At 34.2% G+C, this 22,937-nt stretch overlaps 2 protein-coding genes and 2 pseudogenes across 3 annotated transcripts; 1 reads left to right on the plus strand and 3 right to left on the minus strand.

The window, feature by feature from the left end:
* Nucleotides 1-124: 124 nt before the first annotated feature.
* On the minus strand, nucleotides 125-3,266 carry LOC132799284 (uncharacterized). 2 transcript variants are annotated; one of them, XM_060818242.1, is made up of 5 exons: nucleotides 2,872-3,266; nucleotides 2,076-2,762; nucleotides 762-1,707; nucleotides 547-623; nucleotides 125-401 (listed from the first exon to the last, which is right to left on the minus strand). In XM_060818242.1, exons 1-4 carry the CDS (start codon nucleotides 3,127-3,129, stop codon nucleotides 610-612), a joined length of 1,905 nt encoding a protein of 634 aa, XP_060674225.1. In that variant the 5' UTR covers nucleotides 3,130-3,266; the 3' UTR covers nucleotides 125-401; nucleotides 547-609. The 2 variants fall into 2 exon arrangements, with proteins under 2 accessions (XP_060674225.1, XP_060674226.1); XM_060818243.1 differs by having other exon boundaries at nucleotides 758-1,707.
* LOC132804165 (probable disease resistance protein At4g27220) lies at nucleotides 3,144-6,047 on the minus strand. The gene is made up of 2 exons (XM_060818245.1): nucleotides 4,097-6,047; nucleotides 3,144-3,272 (listed from the first exon to the last, which is right to left on the minus strand). The coding sequence occupies exon 1, from the start codon at nucleotides 5,970-5,972 to the stop codon at nucleotides 4,134-4,136; it is 1,839 nt and encodes a 612-aa protein (XP_060674228.1). The 5' UTR covers nucleotides 5,973-6,047; the 3' UTR covers nucleotides 3,144-3,272; nucleotides 4,097-4,133.
* Nucleotides 6,048-11,785: 5,738 nt separating this feature from the next.
* On the plus strand, nucleotides 11,786-13,964 carry LOC107430935 (uncharacterized; annotated as a pseudogene).
* A 2,305-nt stretch (nucleotides 13,965-16,269) lies between these two features.
* LOC132799317 (probable LRR receptor-like serine/threonine-protein kinase RKF3) lies at nucleotides 16,270-21,594 on the minus strand (annotated as a pseudogene).
* Nucleotides 21,595-22,937: the final 1,343 nt, after the last annotated feature.

Below are 22,937 nucleotides of genomic sequence, written 5' to 3' on the forward strand. Positions count from 1 at the left end.
TATTGGATCATGTTATATTTGGGTAAATCATGTTAGGGATCTATATAATATATGCTTGAATGCTATCAAATGTAATATTTAACTATAATGGTAGGAGTACGAACTTGTCATTAAAAGACAAAGGTAAATAGTCAACATAAGTTGGGCAAAACAACAATTAACAAAAAATAGTCAATGCACGTACAAATTCGGTGCTCAAATATGTTGAAGAATGAAAATAGCTTAATGCATTAATGAGTAATTAACAAAGTAATAAGACTCATGAAAAGGGGAGCTCAACCATGCATCGACCTTGTTTTGACCAGTTGATCACCTCTTCCAACTTCACAGTTCGGATATAGCCTTGTGGCAAAGTATATCCAATGTTTTTCATGCAACAACTCAGAAATTTGAAACCCCACCTTCACAAAAACAAAAAAACAAAAATAAAATATATTTCATAAGTCGGAAGGGTTTCATCGTGGCCAAATGACTCGTAAACCACATAACCAGAGTCTTATTGAAAAATTTCGAAATTGACCAAATATGGACGTATGGTGTGCTTACCCTCATCTCATTTTATGGTCTTGTATGCTTGAGCACTGCCACATCTTTATTTCTTCTCATTCATCATACATTATATACTGAACATGTCATCAGTAAATTAGAAAAAAAAAAAAAAAAACATTATCAGGAAATATGAAAAACCTTAATAATAATAATAAAAGAGCTGAGAGCAAAAACTGTTTTGAAAAAACAAAATACTTAAATTCCTTACATACTGTTATCATCATCATCTTCATTGTCATTGTTCTGATCATCACCACCACCACCATGACGGCTATCATCATCATCATCATCATAATCATCACCATCGTTGTTGTCATCATCATCATCATCATCATAATCATCACCATCGTTGTTGTCATCATCATCATCATCTTCTTCTATTATTTGAACTCTTTCTCGTTTTGAATCATCTAGGAGTACTCCATCAAAAGAAATCTTCATCTGTATGCAGCGGGACACAGATATAGTCATAAAGAATGGGAATCTGACATGATAATTCCTGGAGCAAAAGCCTTTCAGATTTGGTAGGTCAGAAAGTTCCATATATTCCAACCGACTGAAAGTAATTTCGTTTTCTCCGTCAATAATATCCCCTTGGTCGTCATCACTTGCAACAATTTCTATCATTCTTCGACAGTTTTCGACTGTCATTTTTTCAAGATTGATCAAGCTTTTAGCCACTGAATATGTGATCAAATGCTTCATTCCATCACAGTTGGTTACTTGCAATTCCACAATATTATGGAAGGATATAGCAGGTGAAACTATATTCTTTAGTCTTGGGCAGTCATCCACTGTTAGAGTTTCCAAATTAGGGAAAACTGGTGCTGCAAGATGGGACTTGTCTTTCCCTACATGCTTCAGCTTGTTCATTCCAGTAATGTCGAGATATTTTAAGCGTGTCAGAGTCCAACCTAGATGTTCTTCCCCACCCAAAGATCCTTCGTGGATAAATATTTCTTCAAAATTTCCATAGAACATACCAAGTGTTTCAAGATTGTGACATTTCCGAAATAAAACAGATGGAGGAACTGCTGATGTAATGCGTTGGCAGCGAATGAAGAGTTGCTTTATTTTGAAGAAGTCTACTACTGGGAGTGAACCATACAATGTCTCCTTTATGTCCAACCCTAAGATTTCCAAATTGGAGAACGAATCCTGTCATATATATTACCGACATGTTAAAGATAAGCTTTTTGACCAAAGTTAAAAAGTAAGCTTAATTACCACATGTAATTATTCTCCTTAAAGTTTTAGACAATCTTTATTTTTAATTATTTGAGTTAATTATAATGAGCCTTCTCTTTTTTTTTTTTTTTATTTAGTCATTTATTTATTTATTTAGCTAGGTCTGATCATGTAATTCCTTAGTTAACTATATAATGCATATGTTTTGATCACGTTAATTACCAAATGAAATAATTTTTAATTTGAAAAGAATCAACGACCAAAAAAAGAAACAAAAAAAAGAGAGAGAAGGAATTAGGTTTAGGAGTGAGAGTAAAAGGGTTTTCTTTTGTATTTACCTTTTCGTATAAAAAGAATACCTGATTATAGGTTGGCATACCCAACTGATGATGTTGTCGCTGATAACATGAAGATTCCGCGGCCAGCATCTCTAGTTTGTCACAGTTAAATAGCACTAATTCAATGACTGACGGCCACTTGGACGTATGCATCCCCGGATAGAAACTGTTCAGCTGTGGCAGATTGATGAGGAGTACCATCTTTGCACTTGGAAACACAAACTTAGGCATGATTGCTTCTACTTCTACTCCCACTTCTTCACCAACGATTTGCTCCAACATCTTACAATTCTTAATCCACAATTTCTGTAGCTTCTCAAGATTTCTATTTCTGGCCACGGAGGCTGGGAATACATTTTTCAGACATCTACAGTTGACTATTTGAACTTCACAAAGATTTCGACAGCTGAAAATTACTGCCGACTGAGGTAATAATAGTGCATCATCTGTTTCTTTGACGTTAAATACCGCTTCCAATGAATCACAATTCCTTATATTTAAAACTTTCACACTACTTCCCAATCTTTTTAGTATACGGGGCACAAGAACATGTATTAAATTTTCGCAATCCTCAACAAAGATTTCAGTGAGTCTGCAAAATGAATTTGGATCAAGTTGGGTGTGCCATAAGGTCGTCAGTTTATGCAGGCCTTTGATAACCAATTTCTCCAAGCCAGGAAAACCAACCTAAGTACATCCATATAACGAGTTTTATTGGTTGAGAAACATCCACTTATACATTCAAATTTATAATAATATATATAATGTATATATATATATATATATATATTCTAACCTTTTCGTCAAACAAATAGTGAACGGCAGCATCTCTAATACTTTTGCTCATGTGGTCGAGGATAAATGGCCCTAGCTTTGTGCAGTCCTTTATAATCAAGGAATTCAAACATGAAAATTTGAGATAAGTTGGTGATGAGCAGAATGTTTCCAAGTTTGTAAGAATATCTAGCTCCAGAGATTCTAGTTTGGGAAACATGTTATCCAATATCTTTTCTTCAATGCCATTATATTCTTCTGTTGATATTATCTCCACCATATTTTGGCATCTGCTTATCCGAAGCTTTTTGAGTTGCACAAAGTTATGGCCATGGTAGACGAGGACAAGAATCTTAAACCACCACAGCCATCCACGATCAAACTCGTTAAGTTCGCAACAAGCATGGGGAACGCAACCTGTTCCTGGTTTTTGTATATAAAACAATTCATGTTAAGAAATTAAAATAATTCGATGTGTGTAATATATATTGACGATGCTATGTTGTTTATTTAAGCTAACAGTGACAATTCCATGTAATATCGCAAACATAAATCATTTAATATTCTAATAACTACAAGAGAGGGGTTTTGGTTCATAAAAACATGTTCTTTTTTACCATTTTAAAAAGTTACTCTTTTCCAACTTCTTCTCTGCCTTTCTCTATTTTAAAATTAAGTTTTAATTCAAATATATATTATCTTTTTTACTTTTTTTTTGGTAAAGCCAAATGTATATTATTTATGTGAACGCTAGTCGGGGAATTTCATAAAGCTCCAACAAATCATATATATACAACGTAAACAACCAACTTGAAATTTTATCAAAGCTCAGTGAAAAAATTGCTTCAAAATAAAAAAGCTAGGTACATAACTGTCCATTTGCGAGTGATTTTAAACTTGTTAAATCATTCGCAAGGAGAAAAAAAATTTTAGCGTTTGGTAAAAAAATGTAAAAAATACTTTACTTACAGTTGATTAAAGAAATCACTTCCTCTACAAGAGGAATCATATCTTATAATTCAAAATAAATTATTATTATTATTAGTAGTTGTTATTGTTGACATAACTGGATAGACTTGGTAAACAATTTGGTGATTATAGTATTGTTTTTCTATGCTAAAAAAAAATAAATAAAGAGCCATGTCTATGCATTTAACAAATGTAATTACACCATACACTTACATGACCGTGTATATGAGAAATGACAGTCAAGTAGAAACATAACAGGTTGAAATAAAAAATCATACCTGATGACCGAAGAGTTCCATGGGATCAATGGTCTCATTACGGAATGATCTCTTCGAATCTTACTGTATTTCTATTATTACTTGAGGCGAAACAAGTAAGATTTGGTAGACTTTGTAGTGTCAAAGATTGTAATTGAAAAGATTCAATGCGATCATTTACTAGTGCCTCAAAATTTTCTTCTTTTTTATCAACAATCACTTTCATGTCATTGCAATCAACCACTTTTATTTCTTGAAGCTGCAAAAAGTGTAGGACATTAGAAAACGAAAATAGGTTCTTCAATTTGGGACACTTTTCCACTTCTATGGTTGTTAAGTGTTTAAAAGACCCACGTGGTAGTTGGCCAGAGCATAGACTTTCCAAACTCACAAGGTTGCTTAGAAATAATGCCTCTAAGTTAGGGAATGCAATATGAGAAGAACTCCAGCAGTTCACAATCTGTAAAATTTCAAGATTATTTTGGACGTGGAGATATTTCAGTCGAGGAAAACCATCCGCATCAAGTTGATCAACAATATCTGTAACTCCCTCCAATACATCCAAGTACAATTTTTCAGACTTTTTCATTAGTTTTTGAAGACCTTGGTCCAATTGATTGGTTTGAGAGAGCTTAAGTTTCAGCGTCTTTGAAGTTGCATATTTTACAGACCAATTCCAAACATCACCAATACATATCTTGAAATTTACCAACTTTTCAGAGAAACAGTTAATTGATAACTGAAAAGCATCCTTAACATTTACGTCTACTGTAGTCAGGTTAGACAAGTGCTCTAGCTCTGCAAGGCTAGCATTGCTTCTTTCACTGATATTACTGACATCTTCAATCTCCCACTTGATGAAGTTGTTATTCATCCCCAATTCTTCTAATTTTATCAAGCTTGATATGACATTCGGATGAATCACTTCAAGTTGAGAGCAACCACTCAAATTCAATACCCGTAGTCGAGTCAACTGACCTATTTCATTGGGTAACAGTTTAAACTTGGATGCCACAAAGCTAAGAATTTCCAAGCTCCTTAGTTCACCAACCATGGCTATATTCTTCAATTCGCACTGATCTAGACACAATGTTTGCAGATTTTTTAAAAAATGAATAGATGGAGGAAGTGATGGCATACGGATTTTGGTTAAATCTAAAACTTTGAGTTCTTTCATCTCCTTAAAAAAGTTCTCTGGAATTGGCAGTGATTTTTTTGCAGAATGCAAATGGAATAATTGTAAGTTTGGGCATTCCAACTGTTCAGGAAGCTTGGGAATATTGATCCGAATGAAAGATATCAAGGTGCACTTTTCAAGGAATTCTTTGTTCTGCCATTCCTTGAATTCATCTCCATCTATTAATGATAAAAAATGCCGATTTCTAGATGCAATTTTTCTTGCAACATCAAGAATAAGATCATGCATTTTGAGCCCTTCTTTATTAGTAGTGTCTAGCAACAAACAAGAGTCTTTGAGTTTATCAACCAATGAATGCAATCTACTGCGTGCTTCTTCCATTGTATTGATGCCTTCAAACAAACTCAAACCCAAGCCCTTTGTACATTTCAACAAGTCGTCAAAGAAGTGGAATTTCCCAAGCATACCGCAGATCAAAAACAATGACTTCACTTCCTCACCTTCCAACTGATTGTAACACCATTCAATGCCCGAGTATGCTTTTTCTTGTATCTCTTTTCCTTCACCCATTTTTTGAAGTCTCAAAGCATCCTTCCATGAGTGCAGGCTTTTACCTCTCAATGCTTTTACTGTTAGAGTTAGTGACCCGAATTCTTGTTGACTCGATCCAAAAAGCTCGCGGTGCGACCCATTTGGTGAAACTAATTTTGGAGAAAAATTTGGAGCTTTGTGGTGGAAGCGGAGGTCGTAGCCCACCATTGAGCTCGACGGGGGTGCGGGGGCAGCGCCCCCGCGGTATGGACCTGTTCGACTTTAGGGTTTCTTCTGTACTATATATTTTAGTTTTTAGCCGTCATTGGGGTTTTAGGGGTATCTCGATTTCGGCTCACCTTTGTACCAATCTTTCGATATTGGATTTGCTTCTCCCTGCCCGTGGTTTTTCCCGTCAAGCGTTTCCACATAAATTATGTGTTTGTTCTTCGTTTTTTCTTTGTTTCCGTTGCTATTTGTTTTTCTCCCAATTCCGTAACATTTGCAAATGCCACGACTAAAATTGGCAATCCTGCACATCTTTTGGATACTTGAATTGCTGTTTCTTGAATACCAGGATCTTTAACATCATCAGCTACTATATTCTTAAACAAACTCCAACTTTCTTCTTCGTCTAAAACTTTGAGTCGGAACTCTTTCTGTGTGCCAATCTCAGAGGACAATATATCTCGTTTTCTTGAAGTCAACAGAAGTTTACAGATCCCAAATGGAAGTCCCAAAGTTTTCAAGTCGAGCATTTCCCAAACATCATCCAGAATTACAAGAATATTCTTGTTTTTCTTAATGTAGTCGGTTAGAAAGCGCGCTCGTCCTGCTATAGTGAGATTTTCATTAAGCTCCAGACCAAACTTCTGAGCAATTTCTTTTTGAATTCTTTTCAAATCTGTATCTTGTTTCACTTCAACTTTGGCCACTTTAAATAACTTCTGCTCCTCTGCTCGCATAGCAATTTCTTCGACGAGTGTGGACTTTCCAACACCAGGCATTCCATATACCCCAATCCTGTGGTTGTTAGAATCCTTGAGTTCCTTCATAATTTCAGTGACAATTAATAACCTTGATTCAAAAGCCTGGTAGTACCCAACACCACTTGTCCATATATCCTCTGGGGGAGTGGTATATGAAACACCATTGGGAAACGCTCCTCCTTTTTGGATTTCAACAACCTTTTGTGCCAATTTTGTTGCTTTCCTGCTTGGACAATAACGGGACGAAATCAAACTTGGACACAACCCGAAAAGACACTTCTTCTTTACTTGATTTTCATCTTTCAAGAATTCATTTGCCTCTGCAATCGTCTCATCCACCTTTTTCAGCCACTTCTCAACATCAGCTTCGATTTTGTGGCATTTTCTTAATGCTTCATCAACAGAGTGTTGAACCCTTCCTTTAGCATCAACCAACTTCTCAACTTCACTATTTAGATTATCAACATTCCTTTTCAAGTATATTACATAACCCACTTGCCGTGCAACCGGTTCTATTGTATAGTCAGCAATTTTTTCAACAATTATGGAAAAAAATTCCATGCTTACTTTCTGTACTCTTCAACAATAACTTTTTTTTTTCTTTTTTCGTTTTTCGGACAACTCAAATATGAGCAAATAAACCAAAACAAATACGAAGATGACAACTGGAATGAGAAAAATCAACTCAACGGACAAATTATAACAACCAACAAAACTGACACGCGAGAGAGAAAAATATATTAAAGGAGGAAATCAAATAAGTAATCAATTAATCAAAGATCTTACTTTTGTGGCTTTCAGTCACAAATCAAGCGAGTTGCTCTTCCAAGTCCTCCTCGCAGAATACGTGCAGATCAAAATATGTAATCTCTCTCGTAAAAGTCGACACAAATGCTTATCAATTAAACACTAAACAGTAACTGAATTTCTTTTTCCTTTTTTTTTTTTTCCTTTTCTTTTTTGTTTTTTCGCCTTTTTTTTTTCTTTTCTTTTTTACGCTTTTTTTTTTTTTATAATGTTTTTTTAGTGCACAAAATATTTTCAGGAAGTAGAAATGATGCAACGTTAAAGTAAATAATAAGAAAAAAAAAAAAAAAAAGAAGAAGAGAAACAAACAAAATCAAAACGAGGAACAAGAGGAAATGAAAGGACCAAATGGAAACAAGATCGAGACGATCGAAGTAGCTAGAAACAAAGTAAACGAGACTAAGAAATCAATGAGACTTGAAGAAGATGGAGATCAATTACTGCGTAGCTCTGTTTTGGTATCACAGACAGAGAGTTTTTTGCAGCTTGTAAAGATAAATCAAAGAGAGACCCACAGATTCTCAAACCCTAGTCAACTTACAGACACAGCTCAGATAGTGGACAATTAACAAATCCATAGTATATATATTTTTTTTCAATTTATAATGTTAGGTGGTATGCAAAGGTTTTGTACCATGTCAAATTTTAGAAATTAAAGAAATCTATCTGCCAAACATGTGGGTTAGCTTTTTAGACAACGGACAGAATATAATAATAACCAGTAGAGATCAAATATTTTAGGAGTTTTCAATCAGGAACTGTTCTCATTGTTTTCTATTGGGATTTTATTCATCAGAAATTTGGATTGCAATAGCCAATGCATACTAATAAAAGACATTTAATGAGATTATAAGAAAAAAAAACAAAGACATTGAGTAGTTTTGAATGAGAAAAACAAAGAGACTGAATTAGAATATTGTTGGATAATTGGATAAATTCACAAACAATATAGAAACAAAGGATAACTATTCAATAAATAAGGAAGAAAGAGAAGGAAAAATGATATACAGGAAATTAAATAAGTTATAAAAACCTGTACAGCAAGATAAAACAAAATAAATTAGGAAACCTGTATTGAAGAGTTGATGATAGAGTCCTAGTAGCAATGTCCTAAAGATAGTATTTTTTCCCTTCTTTGTGCTTGAAGTTCTATAGAAGACTGTCTTCCAGGATTAAACTATTAGATGTTTGAAATTGAGCACTCAATCCCAAACCCAATACTAGAATAAAAATATTTTTCCTCTCTGTATGTTTCTGCAGATTGTGTAATTTAATTGTTCTCTATCTAATGAATGAAATCAATCCTCTCTATATAAGTTATTTTGTACTCTTTCATGGAAAAATGCAATTCCACATAAAGATGGAAGTTGTAGCAGCAAAAATAACTTCTATTTTTTCATAAAGTCTTCTAACAGATTTCTAAAAAATAAAAATAAAATAATATTTTATTAAATAAAAAAAAAAAATATATATATATATATATATATATATATATATAAATATATAATGGATAATTAGGTAGGCCCCTTTGTTCCTGCCGTTGAAGTCTTGTTCAATTCTAATATGCATTATGATGGTAATTAGGTAGGAGAGTCTATGTTCAAGTTTAGCCCATATCACTTATGCTTAGAAAGTATAACAGCTTCTTTTAAACTTTTGGGACTATGTGTTTTTGTTTCAAAACATTCATAACTTCAACAAATATGAGATTATTCAGTTCAATCTTTTTTTTTTTATAATTTTTTTTAATTTTTTAAAGGGTGACCAAGAGTGAGAGAGAGACTGTAGTACCGAGAATAAGCGTGAGATCGACGCATTATTGTATGTGGGCTTCGACTTGAATGAGAGGGGACAGGGTATTTCCAAAAATAAATTTATAAATATTATATATAAACTAACAAAAAGTTGATTTCAGTCCTATTTGGTTCAATTTCTCGGTTTACTAGATTGGTCGGATAGTATGCTTAATCCTACTCATAAGAATAAGATATCACATCATTTAAAAACAACAAAACATTAGTAAATAAAAATAAAAAATTAACCAAGAAAAAACAATAAAACTAAAACACCTCCACCAAGTTGAAAAAAAGAAAAAATGAAAAAACTACTAATGAGTTGGTAAAGTTCTCTTTCTTTGATAATCACATTGTATCAAAAGTTGGATACAAATGAAGTCAGGAAGATACGGACAAATAAATCCTCATCGCATTTTTAATATTTTATTGATAACATAGTCCACTAATATTTTTAAATTATGAATTGGCATGTTTCACCGAATAAAAACAAAAAATTCAGTTCACATATTTTCACCTCTTTAGATTATGAAACGACATTCACTGCATAGGCTTATTCATACCAAACCGCTCAAAAATTTTGCCAATCAAATTTTGTTTCCTTTTCTTCTTCTTTTTCTCTCTCTCTCTTTTTTTTTTTTTTTCCCTCTATTTTCTATTTTTCTTTTCTTTTTTGAAAAAAAGTAGCTTTTATATGCCCTTATGATGTGAACTGTCATCACAAATTTTTCTTTTCCACGCCTAAAATGGGCAACAAAGTAATATATTGTATTAATCTCTATATTTCTACACGTAAAATGCTTTTTGGAAGCAAAAGTGGATAGAAAAGTAGTATATAAAATTAATAAGTTTATTTTTCAAAGATATATAAATATAGATTTAGCTTTAACACAAACTAATATAGGATTAAGCAACTATTTGTTTCAAAAGTTTACAATTGATAAGAGGGCCCACAGTCAATACCGAACGATCAGGTCGGTTCATGCCCAAAAGCATATTCTTCAGACTCTACCAGTTTAAATTAAATCCACCTTTTCAAGTTAATCTCATTAAATAATGAACAACTTTACAAATTTGTGCTGAGCTCTTCTTTGAAATGACCAATTCGGAGTGAAACATAAGCCCAACCTCATCTTTGATAATGCTTCTGCAGCGTCTATTTATATCATAAAATTACATCTATCTCTTGCTTTTTCACATACAAATTTTGAAATTTCATATATAAAATTATGTAGAAGGGATATTAGTATAATAAAATTAAATTGTGGAGAGTGGTGTTAATAATTTCTTTAAACATAGAGGAAGATTTGCTAAAATTCCAAAATAGATGACCAATGAGTTTAATAATTACCATTTTTTGTGGGGAGCTTATTAAAAAAAAAAATACCATTTTTTTTTTTGTTAAACTTGACCATTTGGAGTGCTGTGAATTTTGCTGCCTTTCTTGGTCAATAGATATGTGGAGTCAAAGCAGGAGACAATGCGATTGGGCAAACCTTTGGGCCAATGAAGATTGGGGTATTATTTGGACTTAGATGTGGTACCGCAGCCCGACTGCCTAGTGAACAACAAATTCTGTTGTGGTTTTTTCTTAGGGTAACCTCTAATTTTATTTATTATTTCATTTTTATTCCATAAATTTGTGAAAATTACAAAGGGATCTTCGTGTTAGGTTAGTAGAAATCAGGTTATTTGCTCCTTGGTAAAAGAAGGTGAGTGAGGAGGGTATGGAGGGAAGCGAGACTTATGTTAATTTCTGATCTAATTGGATCCATGTTCATGAAAATAAGGGGAATTTAGTCCATTACCCCTTTTGAAAGGGGGTTAACGATAGATGCCACCGATTCATGATTTATTTTTGTTTTGCCCTCTTCTTTTTGAATATTCTTAAAGTACCCTTGATATCAAATTTTACTTTTTGCCTGTCATTCTTTCACTTCCTTCGAAGTGCTTTTCTTCTCTTCTCCTTCCTCACCCTTCTCCAAAAAACCCCAGAGCCGGCTCCTATCTTCTCCTTCCTAGAGTCGGCTCTTCTCTTCTCCTTCCTCACACTTCCCCCAAAAAACCCAGAGCCTGCTCCTCTCTCACACAGCCTCCTCTTCAGGTACTCTTTCTTCTTTATTATTTGTATGTTGTTGGTTTTCTTAATCGACTGAGATCCAATTTTTAATACGGTGCCGGAAATATTCTGATTAGATGTGGGATTTTTCCTTCTCCTTTTTGGGTGCTTTCAACATTGTTTGATGCACTGCTGGAGTTTTGCCTCTTTTGCTGCTTCCGGTTCTTGCCAAGAACACTTACATATCTGAAAATGCCCTCATGCCAGGTCAATTTCAATTCCTTGTAAAAACCATAAAATAAAAATCAAAGTGTAGTTAAAGTTAGTTTGCTTAACTGTGGTGATTGTTTCGAATTATTTTTAATGTTAACTTGAACATGTTCTGGGAATCCCATGCTCTCCAGTCAGGATGTATCGGAGGCAAATAAATGGGTGAAGGACGTAATTGCTCTCAATTCCAAATCTCGAGGTGCAGGAATGTATGTGCTTCCTTATTCGGTTTAATTCTGTGAATTCTAATTTAACCGCTTCAATTTTGCATCTGCAGTATGAAACAATGCTAGTTCCTTTTTTTAGAAAATTACTTTAAAATAGTTTTATAGCTCTAGCACTGAATAATCCTCTATACTATGTTAGCAAATTTTCTAAATCTTTATATGATTATTACTGGACATGCATATATATATATATATATATATATAAGGGTACCCACCTCTAAGATTGTTGAACAATAAGATTGAAGTTAGCTTGGTTTTCTAAGTATCTAGATCAACTTGTCGTAGCCAAGCTCATGTATCTAGGGGATTTGATGTGAGTTAAACTGTGTTTCTCTTTACATGCTTTGGAAATTTGGTTAAACAAATTTAATGTTTCTTTTTAATTCTTTCTCTGTGTTGCTGATGTATATTAAAGGTGTTATTGCTGTAACTTAGTGCATTAGAGATTCCAATACGTTGTTATTCAACTTTCTCAAGACATTTAGCAAAACAGTTGCAGGAAATTATATGCACTTTGCACTATGGGACCTCTCCTATTTCGTGGGATATTTTTTGTGTTCTCTGTTGCAAATGCGTTTTTATTGCTTCCCTTAGCTTGACTTAATAATGTAGATAACCTAGGAAAAAAAGAAATCCTATGCAAGTGTGTTCTTACTTGGTTCTCTCTTAAATCTTTTGATTCAGAGAGAGGTAAAGACTGATAGCACAGTATATGTCAGACTTGGGTGCCGAAGTTAACTATCACAAGTTCCGGCCTCAGGCTGTTCAGTTTCGTCTGCTGCATTTTTTTTTCTGGTCCAGATTCTGGAAAAACTGAACAGAATATCAGTTGTTCAGTACCAATGTTGGAATAATAAGAGCACCACGTGGTGATGGGAAGGAAGCAATTGTCCTTGTAACACCTTACAATTCATCGAAAATTAATCAGGGCGAGGCTTTGTCTTTGGGCATTGCATACTCGGTATTTTCCTTGCTCACCCGTGTCACTTGGCTGGCCAAGGATCTTATTTGGCTGGGTGCTGATTCCCAGCATGGAGAATATGCAGCAGTTGCTGCATGGCTAAGAGAATATCACACACCACTATTTACCAGATTGCGCACAGCAGATGTGGAAATATGTCTTGAAATTGATAATGTGCATGAAGTGGAAGAGAGCCCAATTGCTGAAAGGAAGATATACGATGAATTTTGACGTGTTGGGACTATGGCTGCAGCCCTTGTCATTAAGGTTGTGGATAAAAAGGAACAATCTGAGGACAGCCTTAGCATCTATGCCGAGGCATCAAATGGGTAGATGCCAAACCTTGACCTCATCAATATTGTGAACTATTTAGCTGTACATAGGCAAGGGTTGTGGGCAAAGGTGGACAAGATGTGGTCTGTACTTGACTCCAAATGGCTAAAGATTTTGAGAGAATAATTCGAATCAGCAGGACAAGTGGCTAGATCCTTAAACCCCCAATGGAAATTTGGTATTCCAGCAGCTGATTATGTTGAAATCAGTGACTATCTCAGTTGCCTTCATTGGTTTATGTCTCATGTTAGTCATTAACTTTGCTACAGCAGAAATTTGGGTTTTACTTATTGTCCCAATGTGTTTACTGCCTCATCCCTTGAAGCTTGATCTTAGAGTTCCGAGTTTGAGAAACTTTTCAAGAGTATCTCGTAATCTTGTTTTGGGATTTATGGGATTTCCACCAGCAACATTTATGGTTTCCAAAGGTGCATTTGAAGGTTTTAGCAGCATTGATGTGGGTGTTTTCTGGAATTGGTTGGAGTCTCTTTGGGCTTGGAACAGTGCTGCTGACCTTTTTATAGGTATGGTTCACCTGCCATGCTGGTTATTATGCATTGTCATTTTATTTCATCATTGTTGACACGTCTTAGTCGATTTTTCCGTGTACTATTTGTTGGTTGGACCTGCAAATCAGAGGATCAGTAGCACTATTTTTGTATGTCGATGCTATGTCTTATCTGATTTTCAATCTGAGTATTGGCTAGTACTAGAATGATACGTCTTGAAGCCTATGGTGGTTTTTGATTTTTATAATCTTTGGAAGCGTTTTATCAACTTATACTTAAATTCTCCAACAAGTGTGAGGTCGTAAAGTTACTGCGTATCTTTTTCTATGTTATATGGTTACGCAGACACTTTCTATGGAGGGAATAAAAAGAGAAGTTCTATGGAGGGAATAAAAAGAGAAGTTCCCTTGGCATATAGAAAAGGCAATTGCTTGTAGCAGCAAATATAAAAATAAAAATAAAAAGATGATTGAAGTAAAAGAGACCGACGAGGACAGGTTGCCTTGTTGACGTAATTCATGCCCCTATCAGAATAATTTATTTTTCTCTCTAACATTATCAAAGAAGATGCTATAAATTTGGACGTTATATTCCCACATCCACTCAAAAGGTTAAGGAACCTAAAGCCTTATGGAAGTTATATGGCTGTGATTGAAAAATTTGTACAAAAAATTTATGGTTTTTAGGTTTTATCATCCTCTTGTATTGATTGGTGAAGTATTAAAGCAGCTAGTTGGACACTCCCAGCTTCTTTTGTGGTTGTGGTGCTTTAAGCGTGACCTTACCATTTGCTTTCTAAATCAAAGTTTTTATTTTTATTTTTATCATTATTGTATAATTAAGAAAACTGAGGATGAATCTAATCATGATAATTATGAATATATTATCATCGAATTATTAGAAAGTATCTCTTGATATTTGCCTTTCCCATTGTTTTGTTTTATGCATAAATAGATATAAAGAAGTACCTAGAAAGGAAAATAAACATATAATTTATTTATATATAAAAAAATGGTTAATTAATGCGATGGCTAGGTACATGTGATCAAACCAACACCAGAAACAATAAATAACAAGGTGCAATCCAATTCCAATGTCATACACAAAGAAAGTTCATGATCGAGCACTAGAAATATTCAATAAAAACTTTATTAATCCACGAAAAAAAAAAAAAAACGCTGTTGGATGACCCCACACCAACATGATGGATACCTAATTTTTGTTACTAATATAATCTGAACCATTCTCAAGAATTTTATAACTTCTTAAACAAAATAAAATAATAATACCCCAATGTTTTGTACACTTTTGAGACTGTCAAGTACAAGCAAAAAAACCAAAATTCCTAGGCTAATTCCTTTATTAACCAAATACTGAAAAAATTACAATGTTTCTAAAACTACATAACATACCATACCATAAATAAACCTCTATGGCAATCACATTTTACCAATTTGATTACCGTAGGGCTTTTGGTAATTATCGATGCAACCTGTGATAATCAATTTGTCTATGCTTGAAAAATTACCGTAGGTTTTATTGGTAATTACCGAAACTCCTGTGGTAATCACATAACATTACTGTAGGTTGTATCGGTAATTACCGAAGGTTCGATGGTAATAATTTTTTTTTGCCAGTTTGAGACTTTTTTCTGAACTTTGGAGTTTTTTCTCCTTAGGATCATTGAAGAAAGTATATTTTGCATGTTGTTGCATATAACACACATTAGGAGACTTGTGGGGACCAAAAAATTGGTAAAATGTGATAACTATAGGGATTTCGGTAATTACCTAAATTTGCAAGTGAAATAACCTAAATTTGCAAAATGATTAACCCATTGAACAAGTATGGGAGGGATGGAGATAGGTGCACACAGAGGAGTCGCCAAATTCACTATCAGTCACCCTCTGGATCACCTAAGAATAAGCTAAATACGATAAGGACAACAGACCATGACATGGAGATGAGTTAGTATTTGAACCCTTTTGTCCTCATATACATAAATACAGGTTGTAACAACAAAATAGATCCTGAATGTTTAAGTCAGCATCGTTTGAAGACTTTACATAAAAGGCAGAAAAAGTAACAAGAAAACATTCATAAAAAAGGCACAGCTCCAAGTTGATTACTTAAAATTTCCTTATGAAGAGACACAAAAATTACAAAAACAGAAAAGAATATGTAGGATATAACTATTACATACAACCCTATTATCTGGAGTAGGGTATGAACTATGGTACAACTGCTATGTTAGCATCTTTGCATTTGCAAATCATCAAACTTCCAAACACAAAATGGTTTCATTAAGTAAGACATTATTCTCAACTAACAGCAAAAATTCTGTACCCAGTTCACACTATTTCAATTCAAAGAATCAACCCTATAATGCATCTATCTTAATCTTTACAATGAGAGATGCAAAGTCTAGACTCAAAGAACCCTGCAGTGTAAGCCAAGAACCAAACAAAGGGTAAGCATAAAAATTAGTGGAGAGTGAAACAAACACCACCAATTTATCTCTCACGTCAAGTTATACAAACCTCGACTTCCAATATTGGAGCCTGAACTTGCCCGTTTCTACTGTGATAGCTCTTCTACTAGGGAACCTAAAGTTCGTCTTTCTTCCTTGAGTTCCAAAGAGCGATCACTTTCATATGTATATGAACTATAACCTCTACGACTCACGAGCGTACCCAAGCCGCTAGTGCTCACAGATCTTTCAATGTCACTAAGCTTAGCTACCAGAGGAATTGGCCGTTCTGGAGTGGAGGGAATTGACATGTCCGTTTCCAACATTTTCACAGCCTGATCCATTGTTGGCCTAGCATACAACTGCAGATGAGAACAAAGAATTACAACTAATACATACTTCTCTAAAACCTGAGGTGGACTTTTGTCTGGCATATCATCTTCAATGACATCTAAAGCTCTGCCATCACGCACTAATGACCAAGCCCAATCAGTCACAAGGGAGGGTTGATCCTCATTACCAACAAGAAGAGCTTTCTTTCAACTTAGAAGCTCAAGAAGCACAACACCAAAGCTATATACATCACTTGTCTCTGTCAACTGTCCATACAAGGCGTACTCTGGGGCAACATATCCCATAGTTCCAGCAACCCTGGTGCTCAAATGTGTCATTCCCTCAGGTGTGAACTTTGCAAGTCCAAAATCCACCACCTTGGCTTCAAACATCTCATCCAAAAGTATATTATTAGCTTTTATGTCTCTGTGGATAATTCCAGGTTGAGCCCCATAATGCAAATAAGCCAATCCTCTTGCGGTCCCCAGTGCAATCTTCTGACAAATTGTCCAACTAAGTTTCTTTGTACACCATCGTAAAAGAATCACCACAATTCCATCCGACAACTTCAATCATATGTGTTCCAACCAATAACATGCTAAATGTAGCATTATTAATGATAAATTCTGACAAAGTAAGCGATCAAATGGCATTAAAAAATGACAACATTCAATTTGTTTTTGCTCCAAAAATTACTAAAGTTTTCGTCGGTAATTACTGAAACCCCTATGGCAATCACATTTTACCAATTTTTTGGGCCCCAAAAGTCCCCTTACGTGTGTTAAATGAAAAAACATGCAACATATGGATTATAAAATGATCTTAAGGAGAGAAAATCCCAAAATCTCTGAAAAATTTCTCAAATTGGCCAAAAAAATACGATGACTGTAAACCTTCGGTTATCCCCGATGAAACCTTCGGTAACCAACATATACTCTTTGGAAAAATTACCGTAGATGTCATCGGTAATTACCGAAACCCCAGTGGTAATCACATTTTACAAATGTTATGGACCCCACAAGTCCCATAATGTGTGTTAAATGCAAAAACATGCAAAATATGGATTCTAAAATTATCCTAAGGAGAGAAAATCCCAAAATTGCTTAAAAATTACTCAAATTGGCCAAAAAAATACGATGACTGTAGACTTTTGGTAATTCCCAATGAAACCCTCGGTAACTAAAAATACCCTCTGGAAAAATTACCGAAGGTTTCGTCGGTAATTACCGAAACCCCTATGGCAATCATATTTTACCAATTTTTTGGGCCCCAAAAGTCCCCTTACGTGTGTTAAATGAAAAAACATGCAACATATGGATTATAAAATGATCTTAAGGAGAGAAAATCCCAAAATCTCTGAAAAATTTCTCAAATTGGCCAAAAAAATACGATGACTGTAGACCTTCGGTAATTCCCGATGAAACCTTCAGTAACCAACATATACTCTCTGGAAATATTACCGTAGGTGTCATCGGTAATTACCGAAACCCCAGTGGTAATCACATTTTACAAATGTTATGGACCCCACAAGTCCCATAATGTGTGTTAAATGCAAAAACATGCAAAATATGGATTCTAAAATTATCCTAAGGAGAGAAAATCCCAAAATTGCTTAAAAATTTCTCAAATTAGCCAAAAAAATACTATGACTGTAGACCTTCGGTAATTCCCGATGAAACCTTCGGTAACTTTTCCAGAGGGTATATATTGGCTACCGACGATTTCATCAATAATTACCGAATGTCTACAGTCATCGTAATTTTTTGGCCAATTTGAGAATTTTTCAGAGATTTTGGGGTTTTCCCTTCTTAGGATAATTTTAGAATCCATATTTTGCATGCTTTTTCATTTAACACACATTATGGGACTTGTGGGGGCCATAACATTGGTAAAATGTGATTACCACTGGGGTTTTGGTAATTATCGATGACACTTACGGTAATTTTTCCATAGAGTATATGTTGGTTACCGAAGGTTTCATCGCAAATTATCGAAAGTCTACAGTCATCGTATTGTTTTTGGCCAATTTGAGAGCTTTTTAAGCAATTTTGGGATTTTCTCTCATTACGATTATTTGATAATCCATATGTTGCATGGTTTTTCATTTAACACGTAAGGGGACTTATGGGGCCCAAAAAATGGGTAAAATGTGATTACCATAGGGGTTTCGGTAATTACCGACAAAACCTTCGGTAATTTTTTCAGAGCGTATATGTTGGTTACCGAGGGTTTCATCGGGAATTACCGAAGGTCTACAATCATCATATTTTTTTCACTTTAACCAGCCAAGGTAGTCAAGTTGTTGCTAATGGATCATTCATTTGTGCAGGTGACCTTTTAGACTTTTAACCTTCTAAGACCTGGGCATAAAAGATTTCTTTTCTGGTTTTCTATGAAGTTGAACTAGGTTTGTGTATGTTTTTATACGATTGTGCAGGAGTCTTTTTGGCATTGTTTGCTAGGTCTATGCAGAGGGTGAAGAAACTTGATAAATTTGAGAAGATGATATGATCTTCCAATATTCAAGTGTATAAAAAAAAAATTATTTTTATTCCATTTCAAAAATGTAATTTTATCCAACAATATAGTATAATATTTTACTTATAGATCCATTGTAGATATACCCATAATCTTTTATCCAACAAATATAATGTTTTACTTATAGATCCATAGTAGATATACCCATAATCTTTTATCCAACAAATAAATGATTGAATTGAGAATGGCTTCATAACCAATTTTTTTTCTGGGAAAATAAATGATTTGAGTTGAGAATGGCTTCATAACCAATTTTTTAGTGGGAAATTGCTTTTCAGTGCAAGAGAAGGAAGATGGCATTTTCACATCACTATGTATATTGACCCACATCGACATTACAAACCATCCAGTTATTTGACTTGTTCTTATTTTTTCTCTCTCCTTTTTCGTCAGTTCCTTTCTCTTTTTTCTTTAACAGATTGATAATAGAAATTGCTCGTTAGACATAAAGACCTAGTTCTAGATGTATTACCAGTAAACGCTGAAGAATCAAATTGAAATTTAAGCAATAATTCAAGAGTAATCTAGTACGTACAATGACTAGAGAAAGGATATAGAGCATGCAAGGCTTATGGTTTTTGATATAAAATGGCAGAATAAAAGAATGAAATACAAACTACATCTATATATTACTTTGCTTTGGGGCCTTCGCCACTTGGGCGCTTCGCCTCTATTTTCATTTTTGAATTAGAAAGAACGGGGCCTTACTTATTCTGTTCAGGGGGGATGAAAGACAAAGGAAGGGGTCAGGGGGCTTTATGATCGAAGAAAGAGTCCAATCATTCCAATTTTGGAAGGAAAGTTTTTGCATGGCCACGGGACGTTCCACCATGCTTCTACACCAATCAAGGATCAACTCTTCATTCTTCATCGCCCATCCTTGTACCAAACACATAGAAAATGTGCCTTGAAAGTGATGGAAGTTGGAGGGGTGAAAGGGTTACCAACAATTGCCAAATATGCAATTTGAGGCATATGATTATCTGACAGTTACCCTTACAAAGCTTGCGACTGCATTCAGCTCTAACATGCTCAAACAAATTTTTGTTTTGTTTCAAATATAACAGGATATGTAAATAATTTTTTTTTTGTTTTAAGGTTAAAATAGATATTGAGGAGTAGAAAAAAAAAGATATCAAATGAGGGGGCAAAAATCATTAACCTTGTTCCTATAAGGGTATTGGGCCAAATTCCCCTGAAAATAAAAGAAAACTTAAAGGTTGAATGGGCTTCTAAGGTTCATACTCTTTGACGGACGGACATGTACTGGTAAGAACAAAAAGACAGCAACTCTTTGGGCTTAAGCCATCTGAACCCAATCGTTTTGAATGGGCTACACCAGTCGGCCTAGTTGACAGCTGACTGTTAGTGGAATCTCTTTGCACTTTGCAGTCGGTAAATAAAGTATCATGAGTGAAAATTTCATAATTCATCAATCAGTAGCCCCACTTCTTCAAATCTTCAAGAACAACAGATAAATAAAAGCAAATCATTGCTTGAGACTCCTTCAAAGATTTTGGATTCGATAAACCCCTAATAATGAAATAAAAATTAAATAAATTCCACGAGACTTAAAAAATAGATTCTGATTAGATAGTCAATCAATAAATAGTGAAAATTGATTGACAAAAGATTTTAGGTGAACAAAATACTCAATTTGTTTAGTCTACAATTGGCACGTCTCAATGTCTCCTTTTCTAGGTTTGAGCAACGCAAAATATTTATTCCTTCTTTTTAGAACATATATGCTGAACAAGCCGATAGTAAAAAAATTTCAATATCAACGAATTAAGAAAAAAATCAAGGCATGAATTCAAATATAAGCTCCACCTTACAATTATTGATGGAGAAAATGAAATTACTTTCAGTTGGTTGGAATATTTGGAACTTTCTGACATATCAAATCTGAAAGGCTTTTGCTTTCGGAATGACAATGTCAGATTCCCATTCTTTATTAGTGTCCAGCTGCATAGAGTTGAAAATTTCTTTTGCCGGAGTACTCCTTGATGAATCCAAACGCGAAAGAGTACCAATAATAGAAGATGAAGATGATGACGATAACAGTACCTAAGGATTTTAAGTATTTTGTTTTTCCAAAAAGAGTTTTTACTCTCAACTCTTTTATAATATTATTAAGGTTTTTCGTATTTCCTAATAATGTTATTCATTTTTCAATTTACCGATGATATATTCAGCATATACGACGAACAAAGAGATAAAGATGTGGCACTCAAGCGTACAAAACGATAAATTGAGATGGGGTAAGCACACCGTACTTGCATATTTGGTCAATTTCAGAATTTTTCAACACACTGTGGTTATGTGGGTTTAGGGGTTATTTGGCTACGATGAAACCCGTTTGGCTTATGAGATTTGTTTTATTTTTTATTATTGATTATTGATTATTGATTTTTTGTTTTTGTGAATATATATGGGGATTCAAATTTAGAATTGTTGCATGAAAAACAGTGGATATACTTTGCCACAAGACCATCTCCGAACTTCGAAGTTGGATGATCACAAGTGGTCAAAACAAAGTCAATGCGTGGTTGAGCTCCCATTTTTTAATGTATATACAGCATTCATATGTATTGTACTAATTGCGATAAGAGGGGTTTTATCCAGGAAAACATGTTCGTTTTTGCCGTTTTAAAAGTTATTCTTTTCTAATTTTATTTCTGTCATTCTCTATTTTAAAATTAAGTTTTAATCCAAATATATATATTTATGTATGCATTATTAATGTGAATGCTAGTCCGTCAATTTTATAAAACACCAACAAATTATATAGGCTATGGAAATGACCAACTTGACATTTTGTCGAAGCTCAGTGGAAAAATTTCTTCAAAATAAAAAAGTTAGATACATAACTCAATGCGTCAATGTTGAAAATAAAATTATAAATATAGATAGCCAAAAGCTTAAATAGATAAGAAAAACTCAGGACAAGCTATTATTTGTCACATCATTTGGTAGATTTGGTAAACAATTTCGTGATCATGGTATAGGTTTTTTTTATGATCAAGATCCACGTCAATGTAAATATCAAATTTACCTTAATTGCATTACATACTAAAATGACTGTGCATATGAGAAATGCTAGTCAAATAAAAACATATTAGATTGAAAAGTCCCATGGAATTAACTGTCTTTTTATTCGGAATGATCCTTTCATATCCTGTTATATTGCTATTAATATTTGACACGAAACAAGTAAGTTCTGACAGACATTGTAGTGTCAAAGATTGTAATTTGAAAAATTCAATACCATCATTTACTTGAGCCTCAAAATATTCTTTTTATTCAACAACAATCTCTTGCATCTTGATGCAGTCAACCACTTTAATTTCTTGAAGCTGCAAAAAGTGTAGGACCGTCGAAAAAGAAAAGAGGTTCTTCAATTTGGGACACTTTTATACTTCTATGATTGTCAAGTGCTTAAAAAAACCATGTGGCAGTTGGCCAGAGCATAGAATTTCCAAACTGACAAGGCTGCATAGAAATAATGCCACTAAGTTGGGGAATGCAATATCAGAAGTTCAGCACTTCACAATATGTAAAATTTCGGGATTATTTTGGACATGGAGATATTTCAGTCGTGGAAAACCATCCGCATCTAGTTGATCAACAATATCAGTAACTCCCTCCAATACATCCAAGTACAATTCTTCAATGTTTTAAGACCTTGGTCTTTGTCCAATTGATTGGTTTGAGAGAGCTTAAGTTTCAGTGTCCTTGAACTTGCATATTTTACATGCCAATTCCAAATATCGCCAATAGATACCTTGAAATTTACCAACTTTTTAGAGAAACAGTTATTTGATAACTGGTTAGAATCCTTAGCATTTGTATCTAATGTGGTCAGGTTAGATAAGTCCTTTAGCTCTGAAAGGTGAGCATTACT

Source organism: Ziziphus jujuba, chromosome 6 (genome assembly GCF_031755915.1).
Source record: "Ziziphus jujuba cultivar Dongzao chromosome 6, ASM3175591v1".
NCBI classification, from domain to species: Eukaryota; Viridiplantae; Streptophyta; class Magnoliopsida; order Rosales; family Rhamnaceae; genus Ziziphus; species Ziziphus jujuba.

Coding starts and splice junctions, on each gene's coding strand:
- LOC132799284 (XM_060818242.1), bottom strand. CDS start 3,129: ATGGTGGAGATAATATCAACAGAAGAATATAATGGCATTGAAGAAAAG. Junction 2,763..2,871: donor ACTATTTGTTTGACGAAAAG/GTTAGAATATAT, acceptor GGATGTACTTAG/GTTGGTTTTCCTGGCTTGGA. Junction 1,708..2,075: donor TATTCTTTTTATACGAAAAG/GTAAATACAAAA, acceptor TATATATGACAG/GATTCGTTCTCCAATTTGGA.
- LOC132804165 (XM_060818245.1), bottom strand. CDS start 5,972: ATGGTGGGCTACGACCTCCGCTTCCACCACAAAGCTCCAAATTTTTCT.